The sequence below is a fragment of the Anoplopoma fimbria genome, chromosome 13 (assembly GCF_027596085.1).
Source record: "Anoplopoma fimbria isolate UVic2021 breed Golden Eagle Sablefish chromosome 13, Afim_UVic_2022, whole genome shotgun sequence".
In the NCBI taxonomy this organism is placed as follows: Eukaryota; Metazoa; Chordata; class Actinopteri; order Perciformes; family Anoplopomatidae; genus Anoplopoma; species Anoplopoma fimbria.
In genome coordinates, this window is record NC_072461.1 from 7,797,351 (window position 1) to 7,824,728 (window position 27,378).

The window sequence follows — 27,378 nt, forward strand, 5'->3', positions numbered from 1 at the left end:
TGGAGCAGCAGTGGCGAGAACTTTTTTTTAATAACAAACTATTATCGAATGTATATTTTTTAAGTTGGCATGTAGACTACAAAAGATTGCTCATAGAAGATTACTTAACTGCTCTTTTTACTATTTTAATCACCCATTTCTAACAAAGGCTTTAGCCTTAAATAAAGCCATTTGAGTATGCAGCGTACTTTGGTATTCAGATATCCTATATATTATGTGTACTTTGTACTGATAATTTCGTTAATGCTGTGAATTCCACCAGAAATACGATTTTAAAGCTCTGAAGTAGACTCAGTGGACTTAATTTTTTCTTTTCACCTCCCCCCCTGCCGCACTCAGACAGTAAACCAGAGAGTCTGGAAGCTCACAAGATCAAGACAGCATTCTTCACACACCCCACGCTGACAGAGATTGGACGCCGGCTCGTCTCACACTACTTCCTTCTCACAGAGGAAGAGCTGGCAATGTGGGAAGAGGACCCCGAGAGCTTTGGTAATAGCACATCCTCAGACACACACACACAGGCTGAATCCAAAAGCGCAGACTTATCTGGACCTGCAGGCTGGCAGAGTTAACAGGCATGTGCTTGGGAAGTCCAGCATAGCGAGGGTTGGCCAATTCTACAATTCATGAAGTCAGCAATGTCCCCCTGGAAGCAGGCTTTACCAGACTCTATGTGTAGTGGTGATGCTGTATTCATGCGTTGAGGTTAGAGGTATATATAATAGCCTTTATAGTAATTTCTTGAACTTTCACCCAACATCTACCATCAACAGTGTTATGGTAGCTGCGCAGCCTCAGCTATAATCTACAGTCGGGAAATGTCTTAATAGAGAACAATTTGTCTTCTTAAAATAAAGTTTAGGAAGCCTGTGGCAGCAACAGCTTCACAGTCCTCCATAGACCCCCACCCGTGTGATTATACTCTACATGGGACAACAGCCCTCAAACCTCTCTTTTGTTTTTCTAGCTGTTGAAGAAACAGGTGGTGACTCTTGGAAATACAGTCTACGGGTAAATAAACACTCACTCACACACACATGCACAATTCAAAATGATATTAGTTCACTTATAAGGGTGAAACAAGGACTCACACAGAGAGGTCCTCCATGATTTTAAGTACTTTTGTGTCCCATTGATGATGTACACAGAGTCCTCAACCCTTTCCCACAACAGAAAATTACAGCAGCATATCCTCTCTGGTGCCACTTGCTTGACAGCATCTATGAACAGTGAGAAGAGGAATGTTTAAAATATTCCTAATATGTCACCTGTTTTTCAGATGTCTAGTTGGTTACAATATTGCAAGAACAAAAAAAACCCTTACAACCATAAAAATGTAATTCAAAGAACCATAACAGCAGAATATTTCAATTTAATGGAATGCGATAATATAATTTTTTTCAGAGGTGTTTTTTTTTTATTATTTTAAGTATTTTATGTGGTGGCACAGAGCAGGTTGTATACTAGCAGGATCATAAAACAGTTAGTGGCGCCCGGGCTTTCGATCCGTTCTCTATAGCTGTGTGTTGTTAGTTCGCAGTGGCTCATCTTTTATTCTGAGTCATGATGTAATCTCCAATTCAAGTCTTATTATTGTCTGTCTACCCCTGGATACTTTCTTCTTCTCTCTTTGTGTTGCGCACCATCTAACCACTTTCATCACATAAGATGACAAACACTTTTTTTTAAAGTACAGAAAAGCATTAGATCATGAACCTCAAGGTGTTGTTGTAAAAGTTGTTGTTCCTTTAAAGCACACTGCAGCAGAAAATAAATTACAGTCTTTGAGAGCTTGTTAGTTAATCAATTACTTCACAATTCGAATTCTCAGTAGAAAACACTGAGCTGTTTTTAATCAGTGTTCCTTTCTGTTGGTCAGTGTTAAGGTGTTTTTTCTTAAAAATAGCTGATGGAACACTTTCAAAGCTATAAACACCAGCAGTCCTATTAAAAGGGTTTTATTTATAATCTGTAGTGGAGTGTCCCACGAGTTTTAAATAGTACTGTCTAATAGTACATGTTGCTTTCTCACACATCCTTTTAAACACAAAATAAAGTATTTTGTTCAGACTATGCATGGAATTTGTAATGTAGAAGTGATCACATTCCCTAAAGCTCCAAGTTTGCGAAAAGACATGTCAATGTCTCTGCGGATCAACTCAAAGAAGGGGTAACTGGTTGCAAAGGCTAACTTTAGTTTATATTATGTTCTAACTTTATGCCGGCCCTGTTTTGACCTTCTTATTAGCGCACCAGGATGGTTCATGGATCAATTGTCACTCTCCATCTATTCCTTCCATGGCCACCAATTCTAATGGCTGATTAGAGATGACCTTCCCCCTATCAATATTACCACCTGTCTATATTCTTTGTGTGGGTTTGTGTTTGTCTTAATCCTGTGAGAATGGAGTGGCCTTTTTAGAAGTGTCATCTGACCAATTGCCACCCGGGTGGAAAGGTCATACCTACAGTTCATACCGTGAGATGTCACCTACACTTACACTGGACAGCACACGGAATGTATTCATGAATCGGCTCAGTCGATATTGTCAGATTTCCTTCAGCTTTATTTGATATTGATTTTTTGTTGACGTCTAAAACCAATAAACTACTGAAGGTGGGTAGACAACCCTTTCTCTATTTGAGCACGCACAAACATAAATCCCCTGACAATTTCACATTGTCTTTTTATTGAACCGGGAGCTAGAGACATTGTTTGCCGTTGTTTGTGCATGAGTCTCTTTGTATAAAGCGTCCTTTGTGGAAATAGACGGTATGCACTGACATCGCTTGTTCGTGTGATTTTTATAAATCGAACCTGCAAACTATAGCCGGCTGCTCAGAATGAGGAGAGCTGGGAGAAAATACAAAATGAATGGTTGTTATGAATTCCGAATACAGTGGACCATCAATTCTGTTAATTAACCATCCCCTCTGCTCTCCCCCCCTTTCAGCCCTGTGCAGAAGTATTGTTCCTGGATATCTTCCACAACTACAACCAGACACTGATACCGGTGCTACTGGAAATGGTTCAGAATCTCCAGGGTCAGTTAAATGTCAATTCAAATATTATTCCATGCCAAAAGTCTTCTCTTTTCTGCAAACCTTCTTACATCCTCTGAATGCAAGAAAACATGTACTAATTGCCAGTGTATTAGGTATATCTAGCTAAAACTATTGATTTCAAATGCTCTGCATTAAATCTTACCTTCATAAAGTTCAGTTTATGTTTAATCTGTTTAGATTTTATGATGTCGACCTTTTGGAGGCTGTTTGGTGTCGTTGGATTTTTATTGTGTTGTACTCGGTGGTATTTAAATTTTTGGTCCACCCCAATGACATCATAAAATTTTCAATCTACTTTATCTCACTTTAATATTTAATCAATTAACTATATGCAAAGTGCTATACAGATCAAATTGCCTCACACTGCACATATGGTATGCCTCAGTTTCTCTTTAATACATAAAGTTTCTTCGATGTCAGACTCCATTCCCATCATGAAATATAGCCTTGCCTCAGAAAAGTGATACATATTTCATGCATCAGGAAAAAGTAAAGGCTGAATATTTTCTAGTTTCTTTTGGCAGTCCCAGTATGAGTAGCATTTAAGCTATAGGCTTGACAGCACCTTCAAGATCCCCGTTGACAACCTCCACCATTAAAACCACTCACAACTCTATAGTCAGTCACATATATGCACACACAAACACAAACACACACTACTACTGGTCCCCCGGGCGGCACTGGTGTGTAGTTCTTGTTCTGTTGCTGATTTAGGCACCGAAGTGACAGAGTGGAAATGGGCTCTGCTGGAGCAAAGAAGGAGGCAGATTGGTGTAATTCTATGGTTGAAGGGAGGCAGCTATTGATTTCGAGAACTGCGTATACAACAAGGACTAATAGAGAGGGAGCCAACAGACCAGGGGAATGATTGAGACAAGACTGATAGCCGTTTGTAGACGCATCTGTTTTATGATGTGGTTTATTAAAAACATTTGGTCTGCATGCATGTTAGTATAATCAATAAAGTAACCCAGATTATGTGTCTGTCTTTGCAGGACCAACCAATGTGGAAGACTCGGTTCAGTTGCTAATGAAGGATGCAGGTGAGTAAAAGTCTACCAGGTGGATTCAGTGGTGGATTAGGCCTCATAAGAAGAGTCTGATTCTACTAAAATAACTATTTTATCTTCAACACAAGATGTGAAGGTTGTTATTAAAATTCTCCAACCACATTCCCAAACAATGTAAACAGATGAAGATGAGTAAACTGAGATTTGAATAAAGAGAGCTCCAGGATGCATACCAATCATTTTAGGCTAAGATATAACGTCTGAATTGCAACATGACAATGATAATTGTACCAAGTGATTCCCTTTTTTGGTTGCATTTTTTATAATGTAATCCATTTTTTCTATACTGCTCCCCCCCCACTTAATCTCTCATGTCAGTGGTTGTTGTTGTCGTTTTTCTGTCTTACACCCTCTCCTTTCGCTCTTTACTTCCTTTTAGCATTTAAAACTCTGTGGCAGGTCAGGGCTGCCTCTCTGATGGTTTTATAGCATACACATCTAAATCACAGACAGTTGCGATTGCCCGCTATTAGGGCCTCTGTTAAAGCTGGATGCCCACAGAGATTTCAGTAGTTGGCTGACAGTGCTGATAAACCTGCAGACAACACTGGATGATGAAGCTGTGCTCTGGCAGCAGCAGTGATCTATAATTGTAGCTGTGAGAGCTGAAGCTGGTTGAAGCGCCAGAGGGGCACTTAATAACAGCAGGTGCTGGTTTGTTAATTAGTCAATAATTATAATAGTGCTTTTACACTTATCGACTAAGACCTCAATTATTCTGCTGTAAAAAGCAGATCCAGGTTTTTTTTTCTGAAACTACAACCGAGCATATAACTGAGCTTGCTTCACTCAGCTACAGACTGGGACCACCACATTAAGCCAACTTATGCTGTAAAGACATTTGTCATATATATTAGACACTGCTACGTGACAGCGGTATTTGCTAAAAAATACAAAAACAAGACCGCCTGCTTAGACCCGTTTTTAAAGCTGACAAATGCTGCTAACTGGCATTCAACCAAAGAAAAACCACCCTTGTAGCAGTGCTTTTAGTTTCTGTTGCTGCAGACATCCATGAGGTGTTTACATATTTTTTCTAACTCTGGTATTAGTCCCATTTGTCATTTTAATGCTGCACTGACGGCAGCATTAACTTCCTCTTTCTGAGATATTGTACATGAGAACTGAGAAAATATATTTCAGTACACCGTTATCCCCCATTGGACCATTAAAACACAATGGAAGTCATACACACATCTCGTAAAAGTGCTGTAGACCAGAAAAAAACAACATACTTCTAAGGAAAGTTAAACTGTGTTGGTACCAATATATTCAGGACTCTCTCCAAGAAAGGATGGAAGCAAAAGAAAAATGATTTGTAGTCTTCTTGAAAGTTACAAATTTCCTGTCAGTTTTATAACTTATAAATAGTAACCCCTTAAAGCTTTGGTTTGGCCACCGCTTCAGCATCTGTAGATGATCAATATTTTCTGCCTGTCCTTCCTTCCATCCATCCATCCATCCATCCATCTTTTGCTGTGATATATGAGAGAATATATGTGTGGAAGGTGTGGCTCCATACGTTTTTGGCTTTTCCCTCTGTCTCTCAAATACACAAAATCACACAAACTCGCATAGAGATACTGTAATTCCCAATAAACGCTTGTCCAGTACCAGCAAAGTTTCAGATCGTCTCTGTTAAATCTCATCCTTTCTCTGTCTTTGTTATTTTCTCCTCTCTTCTGTCCTTCTTACAGAATTCATTACTTTTAAAGATGAAATAAAAATAGTAACAGGAAGCATCTCCTCCACTTGTATGGCTTCTGTCCCTTTTATCTGTCCATATCTTAGTGTTCTCATACTGTCAACTCTTTTCAGATCTCATCTTTTGTTTTTCTCTGTTGTCCTTTAAGTGCCCTCTACATTTTTGACACTATTTTATCTATAAGCACACACACACACAAACACACACACGTAAAGCACGTCATGGCCCTTCAAAGAATGATGTTTTTTACAAATTCACACACATATTTCATAATGTATAACCATCATTATAATATAGAAACTTCTGCATGCATACATGTGTGCCCATGGTATCATAACTGAGGGAACAAAAGATGGCTGAGCTGTATATAAGTAGACACAAGGTAACGGTAGCCAATCAGGGTCTCTGGTGAGGGCTGCAGTGCGTATACGATGAGACCTGATGGTTTACCCTTATTCACACTAAGGCACTTGAATGACTCCTCAACTCCTTTGTACACTTAAGCTGAAACAAGTCCTCCTGAATCCCTTTCATGCTTTTATACAAAGTTAAGCCCTTGAGCTCCCAGCTATACATGAAGCAATACAGTTAAACGTCCAGCTATTCAATCAATGCGATGTTTTGCTCTTGGCTGTTTATCCAGCATTGCAGTTTCGTTTCAGCTTTTCAGCATCCAACAATCCCACAGCAAATATTCAGATATTTGATCAGAAAAACGATCAGACTTTAATTATTGAAATAAAACCTGCCAAGTGATTCATTGTGTGAGTAAAAGCATTAGGCTCTCAACAAAATGCTGTAATTTCCTTTTAGCCAATGACATGAATTAATCAAGTTTTAGTGTTCTGCGGCTTATTTCAAAACTCTTGAACTGAGCTATTGTATATCTTTTTTAATCTCTCCCTCAACTGCTCATATTTTTGTTAACTGCACTTATTCGAACTTTAATATTCCCAGTGCTACTGTGAATACTGTGACAAAATGATGATAATGTTCCGACTCTTATTGTGGTTGTTTTGTCCGCAGTATACAATGCAGTGGGACTGGCAGCTTATGAGCTGTTTGACAACGTCGACTTCGACCAGTGGTTCAAGAATCAGCTTCTAGGAGAGCTTCAAGTCAGCCATCACAGGTATTGTGTTAGTGTTGCATTTCCTTTGAAACGTTCAGACATTTCTAGTCATCCAACCACTCAAAGCACTTTACACTTCATGTCAACATTCATCTATTCTTACACTGATGGCATAGGCTGCCATACAAGGTGCCAAACTGCTCATTAGGAAACACACTCACACATGGATGGCACGGTCCTCTAGACCAATTTGTGGTTCAGTATTTGCCCAAGGACACCTTAACATGGAAGGAGCAAGCGTACGATCATCCAATCTCCTGATTTGTGGCAACCTGCTCCACCACCCGAGTATTAGCCGCTCCTCGGCATTTTGTATTTAATTTGTCTTTGTCATGACATTTTTATGTTCAAGTACTAAGGAATCATAAAACATTTACTCAAGAACAGAAACCATCGCAAGGTGGGCAAGACCATACCAACACCAAATACAATTACGCTTCTAAAACGTTTTAATGTTGTGTTTTATTGAGACTGTCTTGGCGAAAAAAATAATCCGAGTTAAGTCATCCCCTGTCTGATAAGAATCTCAACAAAAATTTGACTTGATAGCCTTCCCAAGGGAAGTTTTGTATTGTATGGTTATTGATTTGAGTTGGACTGTTCAGACATTCTTTAATTTCTTCTGGCCACTTTGTATGCAGTATGTTTTTTACTAATGTTATTGAAGCTTGAGGCAATAATCCTGAGACCTAGGCTGTTCTTTTTTAAACGATTGTTTGTTTTACTGTACGTGAGCTCACGTTCAGACATTAGTGGCGTGTTATGCATTGCTTGGTTAACACTCCTGTCACTGTAACTCAGGCTAATTGACTATTAACTTCTGTCCAACTATTGGTTACTGTCATCAGCACAGTCGATTTATGCCAAAAAGCTCATAAGAAGCAAGCTGATGCCTGGAGTCGATGTCTGTTATGTTCAAATCAGCAACTGCTGGTCATATTTACACAGTCGCTCTAGCAGCGGTCAAACATACGGAGCCTCGACGCAACAGCATCGGCATCATAACAGGCTAATTAAAGTAGAAAGACAGTAATACAAAATCTAAAAACCTAATCATGGGTGTAAAGACAGTCAGGTGTGGTAAAAAAATAAACATTGAGATGACCGATGACTGCATTCCAAAATGATGGGAAAGAGGGAGAGTTGCCAGAGGGAAGCTGTTGACAGCGATATGAAGAACAAAGAAGTGCACAGCTCACACGGACCGATACGATCAAAACAAAAAGCCCAGCAGCACTCAAAAGGTTGGCCACTCAGGTTATTGCTGACGTCAGGGCGCGGGCGCTCTGATGTCACAGTGGCTCTGCTCCCACACAGTACAGGACCTCCACTTTGGTCCTTTTGGCTTTGGTCTTTTTCAAGGTCGCCTCACCTCCAAACTCATGTTTTTCCTTTTTGATAATCAAAGTTTCACTTGATTTTATGTGTTTGAACAAACTAAGCTCATTCAGACACAGTGACTAGGAATGTCAGTGAGGCCTCAACCTCGGGAAGGGGCTTCGTAATTATAACAACTCCAGAAATAAAACCAAACCTCTGTTGCTTTTTCTGTTTCTTGTGCAAGCACACGTGCATTTATTAATTCTCCTCACCCAATAGAGAACTTAACAAATGGAAATTATTATTGGAAAGTACAAAAGTGAAGCAATAATCACAATAAAACACCCTGTTGATCCTCTTTTGCACACAATTTCACTTCCGCTGCTGCGGCTTAAAGATGGCGAAGTGACAAGAGTCTCATTGTTGTTGTTTTTTTAACTCCTAAGCTTGTTAACTAGCAAAGCAGCGTAAGCATGGAAGCACAGTCCTGAACTGTTCCCACTAAAGAGCTTACAATCAAAAGTGATCAAAAATGTAGTTGTGGATTTAAAATACACCTTTGGCTCCACTATGGTTCAAGGCAGCCGGTGGCTAAACAGTTAATAGATTTTTGCAGGATAATCTCATTGTTGGTTTTAGTCTCTTCATTGAAGTTCATTAAAAGATAACTCAACTCAATCCTTATCCATTAACTGCCAAACGTCTTTAGAAACAACAGAGAGGTCCTTGTATGATAACCTAGTGCTTTGTGCTAAGAGGATTGTATTCACTTTTAGTTAAGCCGAGGTTGCTTGTGTAAATGACAGTAGATAAACTTTTCAACTCCCATTGATTTCTCTGTTGTGGTTTGCTGAATCAGTCTGTGTTTCTTATCCAGACTTGAGATGTTCCCACAGTCTTTGAAGAGGCCTCTACAGGGGGGAATGTAGATGAGCATGGCTATTATTCAATATTAGTGATGATAAGTGGAGTTTCTTTATTCTGTGTAAATCAGAGGCTTATGTATAATTGGTGTGTGTGTGTAGGCATACATATGTTCGCCATTGCCTAAGCGTGCTTGTCTTCTCGCTTTAAGTATGTCATCGTGTTTAACATCCTGTCACAATTCAATATCTCCTTCTCGACTCCCAGTGGAATGCATTAGTCACAAGAATATACTTCCTCAGACATTTGACAAAAAAAGAATCCCTGCTGCGCAGATATATGAAGCTGTAAAGATTTCTGACATGCTCGATCAATGTCCGTAAAGGGAACCCAATCATACAGAGAAGAAACCGTAGGAGATCATGACCAGGGCTTTTAGTGTTGCTGTTATTGATTTCAACACAACTCAAGGCTCTAGTATGTATATATTATAGATTCACACGGCGACTACAACGTTTCAAATCCCTGTTCCACACTATGATTAAAGATCAGTCACAGTTTGTGGCAGTGACTCAACATGGGTCCGATAGTTCCCTGGTATCAAAGCTGACTATGCTTTGCTGTGCTTTGCACGACTGCTTTAGGTTTATATGTGGAGGCTCTTTTTTAATTTTTATTTATTTATTTGTTTTTTATAAACCAATGCTGCTTTCAAGTTAATTCCAAAGGTGTTCTGGTGGATTGCAATCAGGGATTTGTGGGTATCAGGCCATTAGGTGTTATATTGTAAGCTTGTGATTACCTCAAATGGCCTGTACCAGCTGACTTCAACACAGACGTTCAAGTGTTTTGTGCTCTGGCAAATTCAGAGAAACTTCAAATAGACTTCAAATAATCTTTCCTGGCACATAAACGATAATTTTTTTTTTTTTTTACAATTGCTTTTCTGTATGTTTGATAACATTTTAAAATCCAAATGAAATCACATTTAGCCGTCCCTTTTGTAGTAAACAATGTCAATGTATTTAATTTTTTTATTAAATGCATTTTTACGTTTTTTTATTATTAAAAGGAGGAAAACAGGTCTTGAGGGGAAAAATCTGAAGTTCTCCTTTATTTGCTGGTTGGAGGGTCGTGTCTGTGTTTGATTGAAAGCTGCTGGCGGTCTGATTGTGTGATGTTACACTGTAGGGCACAAGAGACGAGAGGTTAGTTGTAATAAAGAGTAAAGAACACACCAGCACCTAACCAGACCAAAGTGTGTAGGTGAACATGCTGTTCAATGTTAGCAGTGCACCTTTTCCTAAGTTAATGTTTGTTTTTGTCGCTCCCTCAAGAATCAAAGTTTATTCATGTTTGTAAGTCGGATAAAAAGGAGAGCAGGAATGCTGATGTGCGTTGTTGTTCAGAGTCTGTGGCTCTCATGTTGTGTAGGAGGTTGCTGTCTGGCTCAGTGAGACGTCTGCTCTGCCAATGATGAAACGCTGACGTTGCTATTCTATACAATATTTGACCGGCTGTATCATAATAAAGTGTCCATCTCTATAGATGCAAAACAAATGGTATTCTGTTGAACTGATTCAGGATGAGGGGGTTCATCGTGAAACCCTAAAATGTGAAAATGTTTACCTCAGGTGTATTTTTTTTGTTTTTGTCAAAGGATAACTGAGGACCATGATCTACAGAGCAGATATGTATGCTGTAGCACACAAGTGTAAAAACAATGTAGTTGCCATTGCGTGTACATATTATGAAACATCATATACTTTATGCAAATGGGAATGGCCCACTACTTTTGTGCAGGTAGGTTTTTTTTTTTCTCTAATCACTGCGTGTACAAAAACAAAAGCAATCAACCAAACTAAAATATTTAAGGGAATAGGGAATAGCAAACAAGACCTGATCCGGGGACATCAGGTTATGGGTTGGAACGTAAGGAATTGTTGGCTCAGCCAGGTAGCTCCGTGCCATGCAGGGCCTTAAAAGTTTTAAATTTATATTCAATTCTAAAAACGACAGCCAGCCAGTGGGGAAAATCTAAAATAGGGGAGATGTGATCATACTTTCAGCATTTTGATAAAAGTGAAGCTGTGTAATCATGTTTTGGCCAAGGCATGAATAACTCTTTGATGATCATTATCCAACCTCCAAGGTGGACATATCGGTATGTGTGCTGAATCGTTATGGATTTCCCCCAAATAGGATTGTGCAATTAATCGAATTCAGCTAGCTGCAGCTGTACCCTTCTCTCTCCCGCTGTTCCCTCTCTCCCTCTCTCCCTCTCTCTCGGAGGGTTGGCAAGCGGTAACTCACCTGACCCGTCCTGAAACACGGGTCCCCGTCTAATTTACTCTGTGGGTGTGATTTATTTTATAATTTTTTGCCGTGTCATCACCATTCATTTCTATACAACCAATTTGGTAATGATTAAATTGCTTATTAGGACACAGAATTGTTAAAGTGCACCAGATTGATGTATAAGGATTTAAAAGTTAGACTTAAAAAAAGACTTAAAATGTTCTTTTAAAAACCATAATGTTTCCAAAGTCACTGAGTAATCGTGTTAAATAATCTTGATATCCGTATTGACCAAAGTAAATTCACTTTAAAATAGTGTTATCTAATATGGCCCACAAGTCCCCTAAGGATGAGTACAAAAAAATGTGTGCTGGTCTGTGGAATGAACCGCACAGAGACTTGTACTTTACAGATTTGGAAGGTGATTATCCAAGGGTATATGTTTTCATTCTGCCTCTGTCATCTGGGTCTCAAAGTCTTGCCAGTCTGCCCTGATCTCATATAGTTTTGCAACACTGTGAAAATGGAACGGCCGGCTAAAAGCGAGAAATGACATGGCTGAAATATTGCCCCCCAGCTTGGCAATATCTCACGAGAAGCAGAAGGACAGTAATTATATTGGCATCTGCCAGAAGCCACACTCAAAGCAGATTTTCTGGCCGACACCTTCGCCTAGAGCACATTTGTTGCTGTTACCAGAGGATTCTCTGATCACGCTGCACCGCCTGAGAGGAATAACATACTAAACATTCACAACAATATGCTGAGCAAGAGAGGTTCCCTTTGAAAGTTTTAAAAAAAGGAAAGTTTTCATGAAGAAACCAGTGGCATTAGAGCAGTTTAACTAATGTTGTCCTGACGGTCTCTGGGGTTTGGACTAGAAGTCTGCACCCACCGGTCCTCACACCTGCAGGATTATCTGCTGCCTGCCTCTCAGCCCGCAACGTCTCTGTGTCAGTTAGCACGCTGTTTCCCTTTGGTAGGGTATCATTTAGATTCTCTGCTCATCAATCCTGGTTCTGAATCAGTTCCTGGGACATTGTTTGATATTCTTGTGTTGCAAATGCTCATTTATTTCCATCAACAATCAGGCAAGAGGTAGCAAATATTCTGTTTTCTCTTTTGTCTTTACATGTTATAATACATTTCTAGGGTTACAAGGATAGCAGTTTATGATTTTTTTTTAAATAATTTAAATAGTCTCGCAAATTGTTCCATTCTCGGCAAATAAATGGCAACACTGCCCCGCACTGCAAACGTGCATCACAGCGTGACTGTTCATGCCTCCCTGAAGCCTTGTGGGAGAAAAAGAACCAAAATATAAAAAAGAAGCGTCATCTGCCTTGGGTCTTGTTGAACCAGACACTCAGTCTTCCGGGGACTTATGCACTCTAAATGGGGAGCCAGGTGCACTGCAGGACATCAACTGTCGCTGGAGTTCCTGTGTTGACAGGCTGATTGATGTCCTGTCGTCCTTCCTCCTGTCCTCAAGGGTAGAGACGCATACTTGACTAATTAAAATGGTCTTTGTCAGTGCGAAGCGTTTTAGAGTCAAGGTAAATAGTTCTTAGCAACATCAACCCGTGCTCTTAAATAGTAACCTACTATTTTACACCACGGCCACGGAATTAGCATTTTGAACGCGACCAAAACTTCGCTGAAGATAAAGTGATGGGGAGAGGTTAGAGGGTGAGAAGGAAAGAGAGACAGACCACGATAGAGAGCAACACCTCTACATCTCTCTCTCTCTCTCGCTCTGTCTGTCTGTCTGTGGGTGTGGGAGAGTGTGATAGAGAGGGATCCATGTCACATCGTCTCCTCAGGACAGACTTTAATCTTATAAGTTTGTGTGTTTTCAGAATTTGAACGCAATAATCAAATTCCTCTCTAAATTTCAAAACCCAAAATCCTTAGGATCAGGAACCTTTTTTTGTGATGTTTTGAAAAGCTAGATCAGAATTACAACTTCATGACTAACTGAAGAACTGGCAAATCACCCTCTGCTTCACGTCAGGTGGTTCTTAGCCTACACGTCATCCATTACAATCATGAAGCGTACAACTTGTCGTGTATTATTACTTACTGTACATGTACAAACTGTGTTTACTTGTTTGCTTGCAGGTTCAGTAATCTCTTCCCCACTGGGCTGATAGTGTCATTGAGCCCTGAAATAGTCTGTATCACTCGATATGAAGCAGCAACAGTCTAAATATTAATAACCACAACTGTCAGCAAAACTATTGTGTGATTTAACACCTGTGTCTGAGCCTCAGGCTGCCAGTAAGCTCCTTTAACAACAACAACAACAAAAAACCCAAAACTTTTCGGCACACTGACTACACATGCGCAGTCATACACTTGAAATCGCTGTCAATCTTTTCCTCCTTTCTGTACCTCAACCAAAAAAGTTGTCGTACCTGTGATGAGTCATCATGTCTGAGAGCGGAGAGATGACAGCAAGTCTTTTTTGAGCACAAATGCACATTCTCACATACAAAAATCACTCCTACTTGGACAACAGCTATAAACACACCCTGTGCATCACTCATGTTGACGTCCCAGAATAGTTTGAAGGAGCTTTTTGTGTCACCCAGACTGACAGCGGGATCCAGAGTGTGTTCAATCATTCTACCCAGACTCGGCCAGCATAAAAGGCTGTGTAACACTCTGGCATTTTGTCATTGCCTTTTGTGGCTTGACCTTTTGTGTGAAGTTTGGTTAGAAAAGTCAGTCCCCCTCTTGGGTGACCAATAGATGCTGTAAAATGACTCTGTGCTTTGGGTGTCTTAAACTTAATTCTCCCTCATTGCTAGTATTTGCCACTGTGGATTTTTGTTGTTGTTGTTTGCTTTGTACTTCAAACATAATTGAGTTTGGCATGTTCAGGTAGGTAAAATGTGGGCAAAAAGAAGCACCACAATGGGCTTTCATTGCCGCCGTACTTTATGTGCGAGCTGAACGAATCAGACTTTCCACGCTGCTGGGTTCGTGACCCCCAATCTTGCAGTTATACCAGTTTCAGTTTAATTCTGTTTACTTCTGTTTCTCTTGTATCTGCTCCCGTTGCGCCTCGCAAGGTCTTTCACCTGGTGTTGACACCATTAAGTGAATAGACTTCAAGTCCCAGTGAGTATACTGACATTTGCTTGCGGTGCCGTAGCAAAAAGACTGCACAGAAGTGTTGTAGAAACAACATAAATACCTTTGTGGACATTTAATCCTTACAGCAGCACTGCACCCCTTAAACAAGCATCTCAAAGTATAAGCCAGAGCAAAAGTATAGTGCAGAGGCAGATTTTTTTTTTTTATTTACTCATGGATGATAGCTTAGACTGTGTCAAAGACTCTTCATATCTTCTGTCTTAGATCTGTTTGACTTATCCATTTACCCATTTACCTGACATTTAAACAGTGTGGTTACCACAGCAACCAAAGCCATGCTATCTTTGGTATACTGGTTTCATCACCGGTCACCGGTGTCACATTTGGCCACGATGTGGATTTTGCAATAGCGTTATTACTGTGGTGGTAAACACACAGATGTCTTGTTTTTAGCACACACCTAGGCTATGTTCAAAGAAACGAGCGACACAGTAGCAGGCTACAAGTCATTTTCAATGAAAGTAGGTGACATGAAGCTAACAACTGATGCCAGACACGAATCAAAGTTGAGCTTATCTCAACTTTTTGTCAGAGCTCCTATGACGTGTTCAAGCGTCAACCAATCATGTTTTTGTTTCACGCTGCTCCATTCCATCTGAAGAATTGCTGTTAGCCAGCTCCCAGTGCCATTAAACAACATAACTACATCAACGAGTGCTTGGGCAACAGTTCAACAAAGCCGACAAAGTAGCTGCCCACACTTGTAGTGTGAACATAGAATAAGAGTTGAATCATTTCAAGCTACTTATTCTACAACACAATGCATCTAAAATACCTAAATGTGGAGGAGCGAAGGAACAATGTGTCTACCTGATTTAGGATAATGTGAAACTGGGATTCTGCTTTTGATTCAGTTCATATTTTGTCCACATGGATTTTCCCCGTGTTTGCCAAAAAGATGAGCGGGGTCCCTGACCGATGTGTGAAGTTATGGAGGAGGAAACCAGCTTAAGTGTGAATGAGTCATGTCTAACCTGTCCGCCTGCCTGTCCATCTGCCTCTCCATCCTTTTCTTCCACTTGCCAGCACGACAGTAATACACTCTGCCAGCTGTGCCCTCCCCAGCCGAAGAAGATAGTTTGTTTTTGTTAGTCACAGACATGCAAACAGTAAGTAACAGCAGGCAGAGTTGGGAAAACTAATCTTTTTGTCACTTCAACAGATGCATTGAATGACTGACAATCAGCATATGGATTACGATGTTGTCCAAAATAATGCTGAACTATTGTCGGTATTTATCAAGTCTAAACTCGCATAAACAAACATATTTGCCAATAGTTGTTCACTGCTACTGAATACATTTATGTTTTTAATTTGTTGTCTTTAAGAATACACCTAAAAGCACAGGGTCCTGTAGTAATAATCTCTAATTTGATTATTTATTCTCCATGTCACCAACTTGTTATCTGAGTGTCAGTATTTTGTTGCCAAGCTGTTGTTTGGAACCTGGACATAGAGAGAGCTTTGGGAATGTGCCCATGGCCGTCGTCCACTGGCACCGTCGTACCTGCTCCATCATGTTGGAACCAGCCCATATGTTGCTGCCTCCATAAAAGCTTGTAGAAAATCGGATCTGTCTGCTGCTGTTGTGTACAAGTGCTATCTTGTGCTTTTAAGATAATGAGAAATAAAGTCCAAATGGCATTTAGCTTAATGTTGTTAGTAACGGTGATATACAGGCTAAGTTTTAGTTTTCCAAATGCCTTTTGGCAAAGGTTTATTTGAAAGGTATTAGGAAATCAATTAAACCAATTATCTAAATGAAACACAAAAACATGCCTTTGTAATTGATTAAATAAACAAACATTGTACATAGATTGCACACCCATACGCAGACACAGGCACATAAAGTTGTTTCCCATCTCCAAGTCATGAGTCATGCTGTTTCTCATCTTCTGGATGGTGGCCCAGTCTGGTCTTTGGTTCCCTGTGGACATTTGACAAGAAGCCAACAGGAGAGTCGTCCCCTCCTAACCCCTATCCTCTATCTTCCTTCATCCTTCAATCAGCTCTCTTCTGTCAAGCCGGTCCCTGGATACGAACAAAGGCAAATGCAGTGGGACATTCCTTACTTTTCTCGATGCGGCTGTTGAAAAACCATCCGTTCCCAACATGCAGTGCCCCACATTTGGGGAATGCGGCGCATGGCATTTTAATTCCTATCACACATACCACTCAGCCCCAGTGGATTTTTTGATCATTCTATTTTTCTGAACGAAGCTATTAACCTCATTTAGTTTTTCTCTCACTGGTCACCATTTCCCCCAGGCTTTGCTTTTATGCATTCATTTAAACAAATATACACAAAAACACACTCATTCTTAACAAACACTTTCTTCATCTAGTTCTAGATTTTCCCCTTGTCCCTTGCGACCTGTTTTCTGTTAGTTTATGCGTAAATCTCACTATCTCTACCTCTCTGCAGACTCTTATTTAACACCACACTCTGGCTTTTGCACAGTTCATTGAGAATGTGTGTCACCATAATAGACATAGTCTTGAAATTGGATATGTGGAATAAAAGGACAGAGATACGGCTCTCTCCCTCAGAGCCCAAATTACACTGCAGCCTCCACCAAAACATAAACAACTGATGAAAGCAATTTCAGGATGAGCCATAAGAAATGGCAGATTGCATCATTTGAATAGCTGGCCGGGTTGTTTTTAATGGATCCATAAGTACTGTAGCCACATTGTGGAGATAAGATTAGAGAGCCAGCTGGCTCATTCCTCTAAATTATAGCAATGCAGAGAATAAGTTTGTTAAAGGATTTCCCTGCAAACAGAACTAACTCCTCTTCCCTTCCTTCCTTCTTTCCTCTCCAGATACAAGTTGATTCGCAGACGAGTCATCTGGCTAATAGGACAGTGGATCTCTGTCAAGTTCAAATCCGACCTTCGACCTTTACTCTACGAGGTCATCCTGAGCCTCATGCAGGATCCCGACTTGGTGGTAAGGAAACTACAAACGGCAGTCTGTGTTTTTTTTTTGGGGTTTTTTTTTAAGACAAACTGCTTATTATAACTGGAAAGGCAGCTTCCCCCAGAAAACGTTTGATTCGTAATGACTGAAAACGGGCCCTTGGTGAAAGTGCACCGTCAGCAGCACAAACACAGTTCTCATCTTAACAGCATGGAGCCACAGCTATTACGCTGCCGAAGTTTTACAAACAAAGCCAAACAAAGAAGTTAGTGGGGAATGCGGAAAGGTTTTGTCATCGGATCTCTCAACATACTTTATTGTATTTTTCTTTGGTCTTTTCTACAGAGATAATTTCTTCAAATAGTTTTGATTAAATAAGCTAAACTTTTTATTTACTCATTAACATTTCTATTCAGCCTTGGCCTTGATGAACTGCTGTGTGATCCTATTTGTGGAAAAGTGGCTATTATTATACCCTAGTAATCCTCCATTCAAATCACATTTTGCCATCCTTGGGTTTTCGTGCCTCATGAGCCATGCACTTGATTGATGTGTTTTCTTTTTAACAGAATTTACATAAAGGAATGTGAAAAATTCCATGCATTATTTACAATGCAATTCAAAATAATCTCACCATTAGATTGAACCGTCATTACTAACTGGGTTCAATCTATCTGCGTCTAATTGCCTCTCTAACCTCATAATCCATCTTTTGTTTGGTGGAGCTTTTAGATGGGTCTTTGTTTGCATTCCTCATACATATAGAATGCGATTATAATGTAATCAAGATGATTAGACACATATGGCAGATCCCACGCAAACACCATGCTCTGATCTTATTTATGTGATGGATGGAAGCATCCTAATTATAATTGTTTGTCTCCAGTTATGGTATGTATGATGCATCATCAATTTTGTGTACTTTGTCTAAATTAAGGGTACAGTAGCACGAATGGTGACACTATGTTGCTATGAATTTCCAGTTAACAGAAGCAGGTCACTACGGTCACATTTCATTACTTTGGCTTTATCTTAAAATGATCTGCAGGCTGCTACAGTGGAAATAAACGTGTGTATGTAGCATTCTATGCATTTAGCCAGTTATCTCCCTAGGAATTACATAGTCAATGGCTTACATCACTGACCAGCTTACCAATGATGTTGTGGTTCCTGATCAATATTGTCGGTGCCAAATAAGACCTCTTAGGCAGAACAAATTATTGATCATAAACTTTTAATGGACTAATGGAAAAAACTGCCATCTATCAATCAGTCCAATTGATTATCAATATCTATATTGCTCTTATATAGCCTTCTTGTTCAGATGGAAAGTGTTTCCACCAAGGGGTCAGTTATATTTATCTCTGACATTTAAGTTTCTGTACCTTGTTGAAAGGAGTTATCAACAAGAGAAACTGTAGAGTTGTAGTTTTATTGAAATGGTCAATTGACTGTGTGTGGGCTAAATGATTTTCGGTTGCGGTTTAGGTGACCTGAATGACATAATTTAGTGACAAAAAGCTGTTTAAACTTTTTTGCTTAAGAGAGAACTCCAATCCCTGACTCTATGGCAGCTCGCCTGACTTATTCTGTGCCTGCCTGTTTTTAATTCATTGTTCTGATTTTGTAACTGCCCCAGACGTCAGCAACATTAAACTTAGTATTCCTAATTTAAAACATGTTATTAAAGATACTCAGCAGATGTCTCCAGAAAGATTCAGACTTTGGTGCCTTCATTAAGAAAACCTGATCGCCTGGCGTCCATGAATTAGATTTAGGTTTCTGGCCTGAAGGTCTAAAGCAACACGTAGGCTTATAGGGAGTAATGAGCTGTGTAACATAACTGCAAGACAGGCCTGTTCCGTAAATGTGATTAGTGTAGTCTTTAAATGAACCCTTAACCTCCAAAGATACTTTGGAGAAATGTTGATAAGAGGTCAAACTCCAGGAACATCTATATAAAACGTATACAACTTTATTGTTTAGACCAATGCGTTACATTCTAAATGACCCTGAAGAAGGCAACAAGCCAAAACGCTTTGGTCTAAACAATAAAGTTGTTCTATATACTACGAGTGTCCCTGGAGTTCTGACCTCTTAAACTTTTTCCCTTGTCCGTGCACCTTTTTGAAGTAGGTGAGGTCGTGCCAGAAACCCCCACTCTGCTTCTGGAGAAATGCAGATAATCAGGTCTTTGTGGTAACGTCGCAGCCCGTGGGAGCTTTATATGTGAGACGGTTTATTGGCATCCATCAATGACATTCATGAGCCGAATCATAGATCACAGATGCCAGTTGCTTGCAGCCTTCTATTGTGCAGGTTTTTCTGTCCTCATTTCCTCCAATACATTCCCCTTTTCTCTCTTAACAGCTGCAGTCTTCTCTGATTTTTATTTTTTTGCTCACAGATTCTGATTAAAGGCTGAAAAAAATATGCTCGGTGGCAAGTTTAACGCCTTCTGTTTTCAGGGCATTTGCATTCCCAGAGGGTGGTAGTAATATTTTCTAGAATTCGCTGTTAAGCCAGTTTTGATGACATCACGCTGTGATGTTTCAGTCAACAGTTTGTCCCATTACTGCTTACTTTTCCTTGACTGCAGGAAGGCTTTGAGGTGTTCTAAATATGGATTTTATTCCTCATGAATATAATCCCACTCAATCCATTTTTTTGGTACTGTACAGTGAATGCACTATGCTGCCTGCCCTTGGTTTAGAACCGCAAACTACTAGAAATTGTTATTATTATTATGATTATTATCAAAGAATAAAGTGAATTGTAATAGGCTTTTCTTAGAATCAGAATTTGTCCGATACCCAAATTAAACAGGTGGCCTTCTCCCCATGCCAACCATAAATCCTTGCCATCCGTGTAACTCTTCAAATCAGTGTGAAATGATTAATTTTGTAGTTTTTTTCTTTTGTTTTTAATCTGAGACAGACGAGTAAATCCCACACAATACTGGTTAATCATTTATTTCTCTTTGAAAAAGCTTAGTTTAACATAGCTCTCTTTTTCAGACGATTTTAGTGATAAAGCAGCTTTAGCTGCAGGAGCCAGACGTGCTCCTTAAACAACACTCAAAGAAAGATTGAGACCGAATAATGATGCGAGGCAGTCCCTGTTTTGACTGAAATATTTTCAGACATTGTGTTAGCGTGTGTGTGTGTGTGTGTGTGTTTTAATAGCTCCATCCGTGTAGTTCATTTAGCAATCTATTAACTTCTACGCATTACTGTAGAATTGAAATGCATTTTCTCTCATTAGTGTTTGAATTACCAACAAGGCCAGTGCTGATGGCAACTGATGGGCCTCGTTCATCAGCATACTCCTTTTGTTGCTTGTTAATGTATGCAGCATTACTAAAACATTATTCTGTATTTTATTATTATGTTTCAAACCCTTGGGAAATTTCTACAGCTCTTAATCAAACTCTGTGTCAATTCAACTCCAAGCTATTTATTACCTTGAATGTACATTTTACAGTAGTCTTTATCATTGTCATATTTGGACATAGGATGAGTGTTTGAAATGATTGTGAATGGAGGACAGTTAAGCCAGTTTGTCAGTTTAAATCTCTTTTAAAGATTATCAATGACTTGAAGGAGGCTTTCATGTCTCTATGAATAAATTAGCAAATATCTGCCATGCTCTTCATCTTAGAGGGAAGATAATAATTTGTCCCGGCCTTGTTGAGAAGCTGTAACCAAACCCATAGCATGCTACATTTGTTGTATAAAAGAGTTACATGGATTCCCAATGGATTATGCAAATTATTTCAGTCATATACAAAAAATTTAAATGACTCAATTTCATACCATATTCCATGGGAACGTTGCTGTATTTCTACTTCTGATGTCCATATCTCATAATTGAGTCACTACAAGGGAGTGCTTTGGTTGTAAGTGTTAAATATTGATGACAAATCCCCTTTTACAAAACCATATTAAATTATGATTATTGCAGTGTTATTGCATGTTTTGGACTAATGGTATCACAGGCCGCCTCGGATTCATTATACATTTCAAAGCTGAGATCAGAAACTTTGTCATTATAGCACTTTGCAGCTGTGACAGTTTGTGCACTAAAGATGTGGAAGTTGTTTTTTGGGGAGTTCTTCTTTAAACTTGCTGCTTATTTAAATCGGTCACTTTAAAATCAGGAAACTGTGCAAGCCAGTGCAGTGTGATACTACTGAGGCTTTGGTTTGATCCACAAAAATATAAGCAATAAATCACTTCCAGAAAGCTGACTTACCTTTGAAGTGAATAGATTGGCATTAAAAGTATGAGAAGCAGAGAGTTCGAAAAGAGAAACTCGAACCACTTCAGTGGAGACCGCTTGTGTGTTTTTAAGAGACTGAACCACAAATAAGGCTATGTTAATGATTTATGAACTGAAAAGTAAAAAAAAAAAGAATGACAAACATTTTATTTTCTGCAAATGTAAGCTGTCCTCCAAAATAACATCATTATGAACTAGGGCAGGGATACTCAACTGGGTTTGCCTGTGTGCCACTTTTGTAAAATGACAGGAGACCAGGGCTTAATAAACAAACATTGAAAATAGCCGGATCTGGGTCTGTCCGCGGAGGGCTGGTTGCTGCCGAAGGGGTTATGCTATGCAACTTCATTAAAAAAAAAAACACAACTTTAATCGCCCATTGAAAAGACCAGGGTATGGTTCATAGGACCTAAACACTTAATAAATAATGTAGCTGTGGTAGTAAATTAAGATAAAAGTCAAATACACCCGAGGGTATGTGGACTAAAATTGCATTACAAAACTTGCAAAGACCTTTCATAGTTTGAGTAGTGTTGATAAAGTTTATGTGACACACACACACACACACACACACACACACACACACACACACACACACACACACACACACACACACACACACACACACAAACTGACCCTCACTTATCCACCCATAAATTACATTTGTACTTTCAATGTGTTGTGAGAGAGCAAAAACTTTTTTGTAATTCAGTTTTCAGTACCACACATTTTCTCCTCACTCTTCCCCTTCTTTGATCACTTTCTCCTGGTGGACATTTCCACCTCCATCTCTCTGACAAAGCTAGATTACACTGCTAGACTCTATAAGGGTGGAGGGACGGCTGTTGTGTTCAGCTATTAAAAGCTTTTGCTACAGTGAGAATTTGCTGTCTTTCTGAGGCTGCCATTAACGTAAAGTGTAATTATGTTTTTTTTAAATGTTTGGTAAAATTGTATAATGCACAGCTGTGGCAATCTTCTTCTGCTCATGTTTATGTATTACTATATTTCTGTTGCTCTCTCTCTGTTTTGTTTTTTTTCCACTTAAAAGAGCTTTCAAGATGCTTTTCAAAATTAACTGTATTTTTTTCTGTTATTTTCTCAGGTGCGGATTGAGACGGCTACAACCCTGAAGCTCAATATCCTTCTTGTACTTACATAATTTTTTCAGGGCGTCATTTTTTGCGTCAAAAAGTTTGATTATGCAATTCATATCATGTTTGCTGTTTATACCTCACTGAGTCTGATGGCATACCAGGTTTATCAGTTCTTCGGTAGGCCAAAGCAAATGAAGAAGGTTTTAGTGTGTGTGCTGATGAACTGTGTGCATACCTATCCTAAGCAGTGTGATTTCATCCTTAACTCACGTTCACCTGTTGATGACTTTGAGTTCCGGACCGAGCAATTCCTCCCAGTGAGTACATCCATCACTAATGTAGAAACTACTATATATGTTTTTTATTCAGTGCCAAGTAGGATCAAAATTTCGCAATATTCAATAAACACATTTCCCCCTTTACTAACCCTTAAATACTCCTTTCTTTGTTTAGTATCTGGAGTCTATTTTTGGGCTGCTCTTCCAGTTGTTGCAGCAGGTGACGGAGTGCGACACCAAAATGCAGGTGCTCCATGTCATCTCCTGTGTCATTGAGAGAGTGAACATCCAGGTGAGATTTGAGATATCAAAAATAAAACTATTGGAAACATTTATTTTTCCTACGATATTTTTATAACCATCAGTTGCAGAATGTAAAGTCAAGTTGAGTCAAACTCACAGTGGCTATGATGGAGCCCTTGTGTTGGACTCCAATGCAGAAGCCAATAGTCCCCTCTGTGGGACTAATAAAGGATTATTTTATTTTATCTTAATCCAGAAGAGGCATAAACTTGCATTCTCTCTACTGGCCATTAGGGCATGAGGCTTCTCGCTTGATTTATTACCTCAGTAAACATAATAAGAATGAGTTTATGGTCTAAATCGCTAGTTGCCAGTCTTCAGCAATACAACATGATGTTCATTTAGTAATTTATTGTCCCATTTAGAGTAAAATAGACAATAAAGCCTATAATAATATAATACAATAAAGCTTGTGATTGACAGGTTGCTACCTCAGCGTTGTTCCGTCCGGGAGTTGTATGTGTTTTCATCATACAACTTAAACTATTTCGCATTTGTGTCCAGTTTATGAAAGTTAATTATAACATTTTCATCGCCCAAAATCTCTTATTTAGGATTCAGTTGTACTTACCTCCACCCTATTTTGTAGCTTTTGGTTGCAAAAGCCAATATGGGGACCGTCAAAATGGCGAACTTGAAGCTTATAAAGGGCAGTCCTCAAACCAATGGGTGACCTCACGGTTAATACCTCCACTTCTTCTACACAGTCTATTGTTGGTAATCTGGGGAGATATATTCTGCAGCTGCTTTGTGAAGAATAGCACTGCACAAATTTTGTTCATCAATTCGTACTCTGCAGGGGACATGTGAAGCTGTAAAAAAACACAAGTGCGATACAAGACATCTGTCATCCTGCACTAGCCCCAGACCACCGAGATGAAATTAACCTCTGTTAAACATTGATGATTTGTCACATGCTGCGACACCACAAGGCCCGAGGCCGCCCTTGTTCGGAATTGCGATCTCGCATTTACCACAATGATACAGTCCCTCCTCACCCACAGCAGTGCTTTTGTGGCCATATGGATTTTTATTTTTTGCTGAGCATCCAATAAGTCGTTCTAATCCACTTAACTGCCAACCCTTAAAAGCTCACCTTTCTCTTGACCCCCCCAGGCTCTTTTCAGATCCGTTTAAGCACCTCCTTTTAAACGTTCCCTTGACTTAAATCTTTCACAGAAATGTCTTTCATCCTTGTGAACTGTCACTCTGGTTAAGTCTGCCTCAGTCATTGGCCCGGGCTAAACTTCTAGAGTCATTGGAAGTCCCATTAATATTCTAACTCTTCTGTCAAGGGATTTCAAACCCACAGAGAGTGGCAGCAGCTGTGAAAACTAGAGGGTGAAACCATGAGTGCTGCTTGTGTTGAAACAAACATGATGACAGATATGATGAGGTTTAGCTCTTTTCTCTGCTGTCAGTGTCACTAAAGTGATCCTCGGCTGGTTTGTGGGTCTGTTTTTCGCACTTTTTATCTTTCTCCTCAAGGCTGTATGTGATATTTCATTTTTTACTGTTCCCTCTGCCCCCAGCCAGCTCCTTATAAAGGTGTAATGGAGCAAAGAATCCCAGTGTGGGGTCTGCAGCCTGGCCACATAGACGCTTCAGGCAATACAATGGGTTAGCACAAGTCAGCACCAAAAAATGGCATAAAAGTTTTTGAAGTCCCTAATTCAGTGCTGTACTCTGAAGTCCTAACGTTGACTGACTGCACAGCAACTGCACCTGAATTACACAGTGTGCAGTCACATTTTGCCGTTTCACACAGGTATGAGTGATGACATCAAAACCCAGATTCTTCAAGTGTTTAAAACAAAATAAAGACATTTACATAGAAGCTCAGGATAAAATATGTTGGTATGAGATTAACTGTGGACATGGATGTCACGTTTTCCTTGAAGCTGGTATATTTTTAAAAAGCATACTGAAGAATCATAATGTCACTTTACACACAAGTTTAGTTCTGATTGTTGTTGCTGTGGCTGCCATGGATCTACCAACACTTACATCATGTGTAAGCCAGATTGGCTTCCATGTGTGCTTTCACAGACTGTGGATTTGAGGCATCAAGAGATCACCTCAGTGGAGTTCTGATTATTTTCACTGAAAATATATTCTATATTTTCAACAGCCTGTCCAGTATTTTCTTTTCACATCTGTTCCACTGAGACATGTTTTTAAAGCAGCTGATTTTGGTTGATAGGGGCAGAGGATAAGGGAAACCTACATAGCTTTGATGGGAAGCGATACATTTACTGCGTAGTTGCTCACTTTTCTTTTATGCTGTATACTGAATGGTAACACACTTTCAGGCCAAAACAAATAGGCTTGCTCTGCTGCGCTGCTTTAGTTATTCAGGCATCTGAGACTTGAACAATTCACACACACAATAACAATAACACAATTGTCCCTGTCACAGCTCCCAAACAAGACTTTTATCATCTGCTTATCCACAGTAGACTATAACATAAGTTTGTTATAGTTGAATATTTAACTGTGTTGAAAGATGCAGGTTTTAATGTGTTTTTGCTTCTTATTTTTCCTTTTCCTCTGCTTCAGATCCGACCATACGTAGGCTGTCTGGTGCAGTACCTGCCACTGCTTTGGAAGCAATCCGAAGAGCACAACATGCTTCGATGTGCCATTCTCACTACGCTCATCCACCTGGTACAGGTATGGTTCACCCTCAACTTCCACTGTTTGTGCATCATTTTTTAAAAAGACACACATCTGCTCAGTGTTCTTGCATTGAATCGTCCCCGGTCAGCCAAGCAGAATCCAGGAAGTGTGTTTTGTTTATGCACCACCTGCAGGCAATGAGCGTTACAGCTGCAGTGTGTCTTATGTTCAGCTGCGGTTTTTCTTTTCTTCTGTGTGTGCGTGTGTTGTGTCTGTGTGTTTTACCCTATCCACCTGTGCCACCTGTCGGCTTAAAAAACAATAATGCAATAAAACCTAATCTAGTCACAATAAACTTCAGTACATATCAAGTACCTCAAATTAAATGCCATATTGCTAGAAACACCAAAACATGTTGATTAGAAAGGAAATAAATGAAAAACTATTTTACAAATGTATCATCTGTGAAAGGGGCACAATGTTAGGCTTTACTAGACTAGGAAACAGCGTTGTTGAGAAGTTCAAATCTAGACATTTGTCTGTGCCAGTCTTTTCATAGGGTTGCTGTCAGTTATAAATGTACTCCCTGAATCAGCTGGCACTCGCATTATTTGATCCACAACACAAATTTGGCTGGCTCACCTTGTTTTGCAGCGAGCCAGCTCTCATCTCTCCCAGGATCACAAGAAAATAGCCCATTAACAAACTATCGAAATAACCAAAACAGTAGCAAAAAGCTATTGCGGTAAAAACAACTGAGTTTTACCTTAAAACATGGCTCCGTGGAATAGAAATCTCCTTCAATTTAAAGTTTAATTAGTTTATTGTTCATAGTGAGTGGACTTACCAGCTTCTGCAGCATGACAGGTGGCCCTGTTCTATGGATCTGGCAATATGTGTGTTTTTACTTGTCTGACCACATGTTGCTGACGCTGAGTTCCAAAAATGTCTGCTAGGAAGACATTGGGTCAGGTCCATATCCCCAAACGGCTTTGTTTCTGTGACAAAGTTTTTTTTATTTATTTATTTTCACCTTGCCTTCACCTGCCAGAAATTGTCACTTAACCGGATAAGGCCGCCTGGAGACACGCGCTGTCTGGCTTTCCTGCTTTGTGTTATTTTCGGACTCAGTTTCTCACACAAGGAGTATGTTTATTTGTGAGGCATGGATAAAGGCGTATAAAACTCCTGTGTTTTTTCTTTTTCGTTTGCTATTTAGCAGTGTTAAGCGTCCGGTGCAATGATTCTGTTGTGTCT

General features: G+C 39.6%; 1 protein-coding gene across 1 annotated transcript in view; it reads left to right on the forward strand.

Moving 5' to 3' along the window:
* Positions 1-27,378, forward strand: part of ipo11 (importin 11) — a 110,622-nt gene that overhangs the window by 31,139 nt on the left and 52,105 nt on the right. Inside the window, exons 11-20 of the mRNA XM_054611057.1 lie at positions 340-492; positions 971-1,014; positions 2,958-3,048; positions 4,065-4,112; positions 6,871-6,976; positions 17,447-17,573; positions 22,930-22,963; positions 23,198-23,238; positions 23,375-23,491; positions 26,062-26,175. Of these exons, the coding sequence (XP_054467032.1) occupies positions 340-492; positions 971-1,014; positions 2,958-3,048; positions 4,065-4,112; positions 6,871-6,976; positions 17,447-17,573; positions 22,930-22,963; positions 23,198-23,238; positions 23,375-23,491; positions 26,062-26,175 (875 nt within the window). The remainder of the gene's footprint in view (positions 1-339; positions 493-970; positions 1,015-2,957; positions 3,049-4,064; positions 4,113-6,870; positions 6,977-17,446; positions 17,574-22,929; positions 22,964-23,197; positions 23,239-23,374; positions 23,492-26,061; positions 26,176-27,378) is intronic.